At 45.3% G+C, this 12,094-nt stretch overlaps 2 protein-coding genes across 2 annotated transcripts in view; one reads left to right on the top strand and one right to left on the bottom strand.

The window, feature by feature from the left end:
* LOC102834847 (chromosome unknown open reading frame, human C15orf60) overlaps positions 1-2,241 on the top strand; it is a 154,806-nt gene extending 152,565 nt beyond the window's left edge. Inside the window, exon 6 of the mRNA XM_006866508.1 lies at positions 2,077-2,241. Coding sequence (XP_006866570.1) covers positions 2,077-2,241 — 165 coding nt within the window. The remainder of the gene's footprint in view (positions 1-2,076) is intronic.
* Positions 2,242-3,961: 1,720 nt separating this feature from the next.
* The window catches only part of NPTN (neuroplastin), a 46,157-nt gene continuing 38,024 nt past the window's right edge, over positions 3,962-12,094 (bottom strand). The window contains exons 6-8 of the mRNA XM_006866571.1: positions 11,333-11,606; positions 4,840-4,861; positions 3,962-4,022 (exon numbers count right to left, since the gene is read on the bottom strand). Coding sequence (XP_006866633.1) covers positions 3,962-4,022; positions 4,840-4,861; positions 11,333-11,606 — 357 coding nt within the window. The remainder of the gene's footprint in view (positions 4,023-4,839; positions 4,862-11,332; positions 11,607-12,094) is intronic.

Genomic DNA, 12,094 nt, shown 5'->3' with positions numbered 1-12,094 from the left:
ATTAGGGAATGCAAATGAACTCACTCCACACTTTACTAGAATGGCTAAAACTAAAACAAAAACAAACAGCTGATACTACCAAATGTTGGATGGACAAGGAACGCCTGGAGCTCATGTTTGTGGAATGTAAAATGGTCCAGCCACCTTGGGCAAGTCTGGCAGCTCATTATAAACCTAAATAGACAACCACCAAGTAACTCAGCAAATCCCACTCCTACATATGAGGGTAAGTCAAAATGTATTGCTAGTGGGGTTCTAGTTCATACACACATGGGTTTATTCCAAACAAAACATCATTAAACATGTCTCTGTGATAAGTGGATGGCTACAGACAAGTTCTCTCAGGAATACACTTGTCTTCGTCATGGTTAGGGTGCCTTCAAAGACCAGGTCCAATCAAAATAGTGGCTTCCGAGGGAATCTGCTGGACCAAAGTCAAGGCAGAGAGGTGAGCTCAGAATGTGATGGTAACTCTTTTTTGGAATTCCAAAGGAATCTTGATAGGTTTTTTTAAAGGACGCAGGACAACTACAGGCACTTATTCAGAAGTTTTAAAGAAAACTGAAAAGTGCAACCCCAGGAGGGCTGCAGCTTTCCCGTCACCAGAGGGCGCCTCTTCATTCTTGTGGGGGGGGGGCGCTGCCTCCCCACAACTTGGTGGGGAACCCTTGCCCCGCCCACCATACAGCCCTGAATGCCCCCCACTTCAGAATTCTTTTTGATCCCCAAACTTAAAGAACATTGATAAGGAACACATCCTTCTAGAATGCCAAAACTGCCATCTTGAGGTGGTGTAAATCTGAATGCAGAATTCTTCGGGGAGAGGTTAGAGAGATGGAAACACCGCCTTTAGAGGTGGATAGACCTAGATGGAGGCTATGTTGAGAAACAGTAGCCTCAGATTGTGATATTTGGGTTTAATAAAGGTTGCTATGATTTTGTAACAATACTTTTTGACGTGCCCTAGTACTTACCCAAGTGAAACGAATGCTCATTCACACAAAAACTTGTTCATGAAGACTTATAGCAGTTTACTTAACTGCAAAAAACAAAACCATTCAAACGTACCTCACATAGAGAGTAAACTGGTATGTCTAGGCAATGGGATATTACTTTGCACTGAACTGATACCAAGTTGTTGGAAAAGTTCCACTATCTTTTAATTCTGTTTTTCCACAAACTTTCTGAACTATTCTATACCCTCAGCAACATAGAGTAATCTCAAGTGCATTATGTGAAGTAAAATCAGCCAGACTCAATTTGGAAAAGGGAAAACCCTAAGTACAGAGAACCGACCAGTGGGTGCAGGGGCAAAGGGTGAGCAGAGGTTCTGACGAGGGCTAGCATGAAGGGAACATTTTAGGGTGGTGGAAATGCTCTGTGTCTTGATTGTGATAATACAGGATTTCTATGTGTTTATGAAACCTCACAGACTGTGTACGCCAAAAAAAGCGAAGCTTACTATATGTAAATGTAAGAGTATTTTTAAAAGAAATAGCTGCAGGGCCAAAAAAAGATAAGTGTAAGCTAAATGTGGGCTCCTGGGGAGGTCAGTGTGTGAATTAGTTAGGACCAGCGTCTACACGTGGTGGGTTACTCACACCTGCACCAATGAGGTGGCAGGTGAACCAAGTCAGCAGGGCTCCTTCACTGGTAAGTTCTTGCTAATCCACAAGTAGTCTTCATTAAAGCAAAGGCTCAACTTTTTACATGCTTTTTAATGATACACATTTATTTCGCTTTCTATATGTATTTAAAATAATAGTAAGAGTTACTATGTTCAGAGTGGAGGCCTGGTGTGGTGCTGTGAGCTAAGCACTGGACTGGTAATCATAATAAGGTCAGCGGTTCAAACCCACCAGCCGCTCCTTGGAAACCCTATAAGGATTGCGATGAGTCAGAACCAACTTGACAGCACTTAATTAACATCTTCCTCACATCAGCCTTGCAAAGCTAATGAATTTTTCATGACCAGTTTCCCTGAACGTTCCTTAAGACAGAGTTTCGCTGTGCTCTGTTATTCAGACTCTTGCTTTCACTACCGTCTCTAATGTATCTTTTGTGATGTCCTTGCAGTCTCTCCTGACATCGGAGGAGCTTTCGCTTGCCTATAGCCAGTCTGCATGGGGTGCTGAGGAGATAGGCCCTGTTCTCCGCTTGTGCCTAATGGACCAGAATTTCCCAGCATTTGTGGAAGAGGTGGAAAAGGAACTAAAAAAGCTGACAGGATTGAGAAATTAACACTTGATGTACATACATAACTCAGTTGTTTGAAAGTATTAAAAAAGCATCTGCCTTCCTAAAATTGGAGAAGGTACCAGAATAAAGAGTATCATTCCAAACACCTTTTATCAATGTTTTATTTTTAAAAACCAGTAAATTCACTTTTTTATACATCATTGCACTTCAACAGTTACACAGAACACAAGTACATGCATCTAAAGTTACATATGGCATGAGAACCCTGTTAGGTTATAAAATCTACAATCAACCATCAAATCAAAGTGGAAAAAAAATACAGTGTCAAACCAAAAAGTAGAACTAGTTGCATAGAATACCACCATGCTGTAACGTTTCAAGGTCATTGAAAACAAAAGGTAAATTATAAAAGTTTGCTTTAATTGAATGTACAAGAATAAGGTTCAACACATCAGTGCAAAAGGATTTAAGAATTTACATGATTTAACCGAAGGAAAAAAAAAATCACTTAAAAAGCAATCATACATATATACTGCAATTCATTATATCCATTCAGTGGCCTGTACCAGCGTCTGATTTAAAGTCGTAGGTTAAGCCCTTAAAATTATACATATCAGTTTATATTATACTCATCTTTATGTACTAGAACTGCACAATTTCCTCATCTGACAACATACAATAAGGAGTGAATGAATATCAGCAGCTTAAAAATGAAACAAGCATTTAACTTTATTTTTTGGATTTCTCCCACCCCAAAAAATATAAATATATATATCTATATATTTATATACTGTATATATCTGTAGGTTTTGCTGTACTTTACAAAAGTCTCACTAGATGGCAGCAGTGCATTTTAGAGCATTGCCAATTTCACAGCTGCATTAGGTAAAAAATGGCGCATGCATGATCTGATCCCCAGAGGACCTATCACTTCCATTTAAATATTATAACCAAAAAAAAAAAAAAAAAAAAGGAAAGGAAAAAAGGGAAAGGAAAAAAAAAAAAAAAAGCAACATTCACAGCACATCAAGCCCAAAATAGTTTACACCTTCTACACTGAAGCATTGTTTAAAATGTCTGGCTAGGTCATTCTTACGGAGCGGAGCGGCTAAGTAAGGCATGCTGAGACAGTCTTGTGGTGGTGCGCACGGGGGAAAGGAGGTTGAAAAATGTTGTGAGAGCCAAAGAGGTCCAAGCGGAAAATTTAGCAGGTCATGTTGCCACCAGTTTCAGGAACCTAACGATCTGTAAAGAAAGAAGAATTTGGAAATTAAAAGGGAAGATGCTGTCACTCAGGACTCCCATCAGGTGACATGTAAAACACAGCTTTGCTTCAAACAGCATGCTCAGGGATGTGGTGTGAAATTCTGATCTCCATGTGCCTCACAAGACAGCATTCAGACCTCTGCTGCCTGTACACCACACCTGTCTTGTCTGTCTGCCCTCCAACGCTAATTGGCCTCTGGGAATAATCCACCTAAGAAGGTGACAATTGTTCACTCTTTTTAAAGACAGATGTGAATACTGGTACAATGTTATTTCTTTTGAAACATCCTCCATATTATGAAATGGCATTTATGTAAACATGTGAGACAGTGGGGCAGACGGGATTTGTTGAAGCAAGGTCAGCGGCTCAGAAATGAACTAAAAGGTCTTACAACTTAAACTGGAGGATCTGGTAACAAGGTCAACAGAGGCACATTCATGTGAAGGTAATTTTTAAAACTTCTACAGAAGGCTATACTTACATGAGAAGCAGTACTTAGTTTGTGTTTCTCTGACGCAAGTTTTTATCTTTATGATTGTTGGTGGAGTTGGTTTTCCTTTGGAGGAAAAATTGCATTGTAAGAGTTAACATCAAAGCACCTACTGAAAGTATAACACATGGAAATACAAGGAGTCTTTCACTTACTGCCATCCCTGGTGATGTAGTATGAAATTAGACTGCACAGGATCAGTTCATGAAATACCCACAAACCTTCACTTCATAGATCCTTTTGACTCCCAAGAGACGACATACAGCTAACCTCCCCTTTACTGACTATAATCCACTTACTAGAAAGGTGAGAAGAGGTTCAGTTTTTTTCTCTGATGACCACCACCGCCCCTTTTTGCCTGACAATAGATAGGCGGTGCTGTGCTCTGTCGTACACGGTAACTGTTTGCCTGCCACTCACTTCTTAGCCCCCAGTCTAGGCACTTCCACCCATCTTGGGGACATGTACACTTGCAGCTCCACCCCTCTTGGATTCTAGCAGTTGCTAATGGGGCTAGACAATTTGCCCCAATTTTAAGGTCCAGCTTAAAACTGACTTTTAAGGAAATCTGAAGTCTCAGATATTTAGTCACTTCCCCCACATTATTAATTTAAGCACAAAAGATGTAGACAATTTGAAACACTTTTTTTTCTTTCTTGGCATAGTGTTTTGCTTTGCATTGCTACTCAGAACTGTACTGCCTGTCCTGGGACTCAAATGATCACCAATTAGGGTCAACGTCAGCCTGAAGTCTACACTGCAACACTCACTCATCACTCCACTCACTAACCGCCCTACAAACTTAGCAACTCCACTCAGCTAAACAGCAGAACAACATAATTCAATCAGAAAGGGTTGGATCAGTGTCCAGTACAGTACTTACATTGGCCCAGCTGGTTCATCGTCTACACAGGTGTTCAATTTTTAAAGAATCCATTGAAAGACAGAAGAAAAGAGAAGTTGTTAGACTCTTGTGTATGGATGAACAGAACAGCAAATCGCAAGTGGCAAACATGGCTTAGTCATAGCATTTACTCAAGGCCATTCCATCTGGAGGTGCAAAACACTCATGGAGTTATTTCTAGACTCAAGTTTTTAATGGCAGGTATGTTGTTTCAATGGTTTTAGTTAACACTTTGAATGCTTGTCATGAAAAACTGCAACTGTAGCGGACAGATAGGCTGCAATGTCATTATACTCATCTTGTCCCCAAGTTCCAGTGGTTCACTCAGAAATAGATGAGAAGACAAACCAACATTTCAGTTGTAAAATCCTGCTGTTTGTTTTCTTGTGAATGCATGCAGACTTTGGGCTCAATCCTACAACGTGGACAGTCTTTAGTCTGGAGAACGAGTGAGGAAGAGGAAGCCGCAATAGTTGAACCTAACATGGGAGCAGCCATGCTGGGCTGTGCTAGCAACCGGCGTGTGGCAACCAGGGATGTTCTGTGACACACCAGGGAGTGTATGATAGTGGTGACCGCCCTCACAGAGAAAGACAGGCTCACTTTTGTGCCCTGGCCAAAACCAGAACCCAAACCCAGATGAGCCACGGGATAGGTTTTTTTGGTTGGTTTTTTAAATAAAAAAAGCTTATCGTGTCTGCGCGTAGAAGCCATCTTAAATTATTTTCAGATTCTGATTTGTGACTTTTTCTTTTCCCATTTCTCCTAAGGGCAGCTTGGTCCCCTTCCAGCAGGGATATATATACACGGAGAGAATGGTGGGGTGGGGTAGGGTGTGGGGGAAGACCCCCAAAGGGGAGGGCACAAGTTAAGTGCTCTTCGTTTCTTTTGAATGGATAAAGCCAGGTGGACTATGATCCAAAATGGTCTGTTTTCATGGAGGGCGTACAGAAAACCTCTCAGCAGGATTCCACAAGGGGGCTTGGTGCACATGAAGCGGTTATGGAGGTCACAGTCTCGGGGTAGGCATCTGCAGGAGCACACGTCAGGAGTAATGTCTGTCACAGGGAGACATTGCTCCACCTGTTCCCTCGAGGCAACGCAGAGGCAAAGCCACCGCCAGCACACACAGTGACTGGAGCAAAAAAAAAATATTTCAAAAACAGAAAAAGAACTCATCACAAACCAATGACTTATCAGCCAGAACGAGAGGCCAGCGACAACACTGGTGTCCACAGGAGTCCAGTACTAACAACAATACACTATTGGAACAGGAACAGAGACCTCCCCCCCAGACATCTATGTGCTGTGTGTGTGCAGTGGAGACACCCAGAAACATACTAAACACTGAGACCCACAAACCCAGCCTAAGTCCTCCCCTGTGGCCACCTCGGCACGCTCCAACACCCTGGACCAGCCGGCTCAGCTCCATGCTGGGGCACTTAACAGAAGAGACACGGAGCAAAACAAGTCTTTTTAACACTCTGGCTGTGCCCCGCAAAATACAAAAATCAAATGCGAGTCAGCGGATTCAAGAATCTCACCACAGTACTCCCAACTTTAAAAGGTGAGGGGGAGTCTTAAGGGGCAGAGGGAGTCGGGACAGCCAGGCTCATCGTTTCAAAGCACAGCACTGACGCACCGACCCGACCCGAGGACTTCACAAGCTCGTCTTTCTCTTGGTTGTGGGGGCAATCCCTGGTGTCTGGTTAGTGTCATCATTTTCCAGCCCAACAAGCTGATAACGTGCAAAGGACAACATGGAGGCGTTTTAGCAACTGTGGTTCCAAGTGGGTCTGCCATGCCTTCAAGGGGAGCAGCTGTGATTCACCCGAGTGTCTCCCTCTGGTGGGCCCTCCATCTCCCCCCAGATGCACTCCACAAAGAACAAAGAAAAAGACTGCTGCCTCCCTGCTCTCCCGGCTGCATCGTTCTCTGCAACACCACTCTTACAGGTCAGACATAAAAACGACTTGACCCCAAAAGAGGAAGTCAGGAGAGAGGAAAAGAACAGAACTACAAGGGGGGGAGGAGGAGGATTAAAAAAAAAAAAAAGTACAAAAATCAAAGGAAATGAGGTTAAACAGCAAACTGAAATCCAAATTAGTTGTGAAAGTGAATGAAGGAAACTTGAAGAGAAGTGTTAACATTATGAACTGTGCATCGTATAGACTGAAGCGGAGATTAAACAAACTCCAAAAGCATGCATATCGCTCACTTACCACCATGTTTTAAGGGTATGATGCAATTGAAGGGGGAAAAAAAAGAAGTCATAGTAACCGACAAATATCAACATACCCCAAACCCTCAGGCCGGACAGCCAGCTTACACTGGGACTTGCTCGCTCTCCCCTCAGTGCTACTCAGCCACTGGCTAGATGAGAGGAAGACGGGGTGGGGATGGAAACAAGATGCTCTGGGACCCGGCTTCTGAGAGGACCGTTCCTAGGTGTGTGCATGGGGAGGTGGGGGTGGGCGGGGTTCCTCATTGGATTATTGCTATGAATGCTGGCTCTACAGAAATGGCTTTTACCTTCACACCTCACCACAGAGGGTGGCATTGTGTGGTTGCTAAATCTACTTAGGCTTCGCCTTAAACTCCAGGGAGATTAGTGGTTACTTCCAATTTCCTTCCGTTTGGGGGGCTACTGTATTTCTCCATCTGGCATCTTGTTGCTGACCCCTAGTTAACACACTGAGTGTGTTGGGATGGCATTTTACAAAGGAGCATTTCCTTTCCACCACCTGTGGCTTGCTGTGAAGCTATCATTGTTTGGACCATCTCATAGTCTGGAACATTCAAAGAGCTCCTAACTCTCAAAGTGTCTGGAAGAGCTTGACCACGTCAGGGCCACTTAAAATAGCCTAATGAAAACCTCATGGTGTGGCTCTGCGGGTTAATGCACTGGACTGCAAAGTCGGTTCGAACCGCAAGGTTCAAGCTCACCACCTGCTATTTGGAAACTCTATACAGGGGTCACTATGGGTTGGATCCGACTCGATGGCATTTAATAACAACAACAAAAACCTCAGGTATCTTCTCCACCAGTAACTGAAAGTGAGGTAATCAACATTATCCCCAGTTGTGAAAGTGGAACTTCTTGATGCCACCGCTATTGTCTAAGTTGGTGTCTGTGAGGTCCCTAAAATGCCCCTGCAGGAATGAAGGCAACTAGCAGGTTCACTCCTACCTCCCCAGGGACTCAAATCCCCCTGTGGGCTTTAGTTCCTGCTGAGTTCACTGAGCAGCATAGGTGGGGGGGCGGGGGTAGGGCGTGTCAGGTGGATGGCAGGCCAGAGGGACGGTGGCTTGGCCTAGCCCTCTTAGAAAAGATCAACATGTTCATAGAATACAGTCAAATGGTGAGCAAAGTGGAAAAAGCAAGCCTTCTTTGGCTCCATGACTCATCTACTCTTGGAAACACTGAAGGTCAAAGGTGAAATATGGAAAGCCCACTCACAAGACAGCTGAGTGGAAACGGATCCTCAAAGAGACCACAGGAGGGCCAAAGAACAAGATGTGAAGATCAGGTATAAAATGGCTCGAGTATACGCCAGTAGATAAAAAGACAGGGGCCTTTTGTGCTTAGTGCAAATACACCTTAAAACACTATTTGGTTTTTGTGGGACATGTAAATGCCATCCCTTTACTGGGGAAGCATAAAACCCACACTCAGACTACACTCTGTACATGGAAGTTTATGGGCTTTCAGGTGTTTGTCTTGTTTGCTTCACGATTTTCCATCATGGGGCTGAGCCACCAAGAACGCTCAGACTGCCCCAAGTATAAATGCTATGAGTTCATAGAAGAAAAATGTTCCATGAGCCTGAAATAAACTCTAGGTATATCTTGATAACATGTACTTCTTTGGCAGAGGAAAAGCATGTCAGGCTTATTTTAAACAAAGAAGAAAAAATGTTCCCGTAGCATAACGGCATGAATAAAAAGTCAACACAGCCATCGAAGAGGTACTGAAAGGTGAAAACTCATCACCAGCTCTTCAGCTCCCTATTTGTGTGTGCTGTACTGTCTTCTTCATTCATTCCACACAGGGCTGGGTGCCCAGAGCGCCACGTCCGTCTGGGGAGGGGCATGGGAAAGGAAGCCTCAAGGGGTGAGTTTGCCGTGGCTATAAACTGCAGAGGTGTCGAGGGGAAACTGGTTTAAGGAGGAAAAGTCCCAGCAGAAGGCCAACTCACTGAAGACCAGTAGGCCTTTCTGGGATGGGGGCAGGAGCTGGGAGGAGTTTGGGAGATAGAAGTTGAGAGCCAAAGGAGAAATTAGGGGATGGAAATGCTGCCACCCAGGCAGGCAGGTCTGATGGGACCGGCGCCACCTGGCTATTAGGAAGGGAAGTGCACTGCAATCCTGCCAGCGTCCCCTCTTGTTTACTCAAGTCAACAGTTAATAAAAAAGTAAGTAAAAGTTGCTTGCATTACAGTATGCCAAGAGACTAGAGCAAGGAGTTTTTATTTTGCACTTACCCTGTAGGTATCTCACACAGGACTCGTTCACTATCTAGGATAATAATTCTTCTTAAAAGAGCTTTTCCCTCCAAGAAGCTGTTTTCAAGATTTCCCAGCCACTGATGTCTCCTAACCAAGGAGCCCTTAGGAAAAAACCAGGTATCTGCTTTCCTGGGCAGGTGCCTACACTTGTCAACTGCAGACAATACTGACCACTCCTCAAACCAGAAGCCCTCTACATATACAAGGGTACAGCCTCCTGGTAAGCTAAGTGGCTTCCTCTGAGGAAGACTGGAGTCTCTGGTGGGGACACGGTAAGCTCATGTGTCACTCTGCCACAGGAATGGTGGCCAATGTCATCCCCAAATCAAAGGCAGTGTTGAAGTCCATCTTTGCCTACTCATACCTGACATTTAGTTTCTCCTCCTTTCCAAAGGGCAGGCTGAGAAACGATATTTTAAAAACCAAAAGCACTCTCAAAGGATTTAAAGGCCCTTTGGGGGTAAGAGTCATAACTGTTCCAAAAGAGCCAAAGCTGAAAACACACAGGAGATATGTAACTGTTTCCTCTCTGGTCTAAACAGACGTGCAATTCGCCTTAGCAGGAAGGAGAAAAAAGTCTTAAGGGTGGACACAGAGAAGCAGTTCTGTGGACCTAGAAGGAAAGGAGAAAGCCTGGGGCCACTCCTGGGTTGCAGAACTATCCCACTCCTCACGAGCAGGCCCATCTGCTTCCCCACCTCGCTCACTGCTGGGAAGGGAGCCCAGCAGGTCTTCCATCCCACATGCAGCACCTATCTGTAGTACTCACTGCTTACGGCTGGCCCAAAGATTCAGGAGTTGCTAAGGGGAAAGGGAAAGAAGGGAATAGGCATTGCCCACAAACATGTCCTCTCACACGTTCGTCAGGCCACTGGCATACCTGTGGACAACACTCCTTCTGAGGGAGAACCAGGCCTCACCATTCTCTACTCAGGTACAAGGGAGGGCAGGTGAGAGGTTCAGACAACTCTGTGCTGGCTGAGCGCCACAGCGCGCACAAGCGCAAGGCCCAGGCAGTCAGACTACAGCTAGCAACCCCATCAGCACCCAGAGTCGGCGTCCACTGAGCTTGGGGCAGCACACCATAAAGCATACCTTTCCCTGGCCAGGGAAGTGGTAATGGCGGCTGGGTGTCTGATGGTGTGTGTATGCTGGGGGGTCAGGAGAGCGTGGTTCTGATAGAGGTCTCCAAAAGTAGCTCCCAGCTGGTTCTAAGTCAGAGGGTTTGAAATGGAATATTCCTGACACATAACCTCAAACTAAAAACTACAGTTTTTTTCCTAGGATTTTTCTGATTCCGGGTATATGCAATCATGTAAGACTTAAGTTCTTCAGACCCTTGTCAGCTTGGAGCGCTGTCTTGGGGCCTGGACTCCCCGCGTTAACCCTAGCCATCTGTCTTAAACTGGGTGGGTATGGCAACTGCTGTCCACCACTCTTGTCTGGAAGGCAGACAGAAAAGCTAAGAAAGAGCTTTGAACACCTACACATGAGACTAACAAGGGAAATCACAAGCTGACTTGTTTTACTGCGTTTTGGACGACAGTCTGACTGGGCAGGTCATTACTAGGGGGCTACACCAGGCAACCAACTAGATACTGGAAGTCTGCCTGAAAGGCCCGGTGGTCTTCTACCTTGGGGTGGCTTCTAGGCTTGACCTGCCTTCTCCTGTCTGTTGAGATGAATAAGAGTGGCAGCTGCTGTTGTCCACATGGGGCCTGAAAGGCAGATGGACTGGAGTTTGGAGAAGACTCAAACAGAGGGATCAAGCCAATGAATAGTTCCAGGTAGCCAGCTAATACAAAAATATCTTGGGAGTGGGGAGGTAAGGAAGCTGTCTAAGAATCTTCCTTTTCTCCTTTTTTGGATTAAATCCCAACATTGCTACAGTCCTCTTTGAGTGCCTGCAAACCACCCCAAGGAACAAAGCCCAACATTACAGCTGTTTTGAGGGACGTTCTTACCGTCAGGAACCTCATCTGGCCTCTTCCTCTTCTCGTACACGACAATGATCACCACAAGAATGATGATTTCAGCCAGAATTCCCAAGAAAGGCCAGAGGGGGGCCAGGTGGCTCCGTACCCTGAGGACTGTGATAACAGATTTGGTGCCGATGGAGTTGGTAGCGTTACATTGATATTCACCAGGGTCTTCTGTGATCTGGAGGTTCACAATGCTCAGCTCAGTGTAGTTTTCCTTATTGATGATGAAGAAGCGGCCAGAGGTATTGCTAATGTCCTGCTCAGGAGCAGAAAAACAACACACAATGGTCAGACTAGGTGTCTGAGCAGTGGTCACGAGAGGGCGGTGGTGTTGGGCACCCTGAGCAGGGCCTCCCTGGGATGAGGAAGCGCAGTCTGGTACTGATCCAGCCAGACCATCTTTGTCCAAGGAACCCAGAGCATTTCAGTAACAACTTCCCTTCAGTAGCATCATCACCAACAAGCCTCTGACACACCAAGGCAAACACCTCCCCTGACACTGGCCCTCTGGACTTCTCCAACCTAGCAAGTTCTGCTGCAAACACCATGAAGGAGACCCTAGCAGGAACAGGACCAGGGAGAGGGGCCCTCTGGGGTCAGGTGGGTCTGGTAACCTTGGGCCTGTCTGCACATTTCCTTCAGGCTAGGTGAGTGCTGAGGAGTGTGGTCATGCTGTAGGGTAAGTAAGTACTGGGCAGCTAACCACAAGGTCAGCACTTTGTCCACCAGCCGTTCCATGGGAGA

The sequence above is a fragment of the Chrysochloris asiatica genome, unplaced genomic scaffold (genome assembly GCF_000296735.1).
Source record: "Chrysochloris asiatica unplaced genomic scaffold, ChrAsi1.0 scaffold00092, whole genome shotgun sequence".
Classification (NCBI taxonomy): Eukaryota; Metazoa; Chordata; class Mammalia; order Afrosoricida; family Chrysochloridae; genus Chrysochloris; species Chrysochloris asiatica.
The sequence above is the reverse complement of the archived record's forward strand: the minus strand, read 5'-3'. Positions and strand labels throughout refer to the sequence as shown.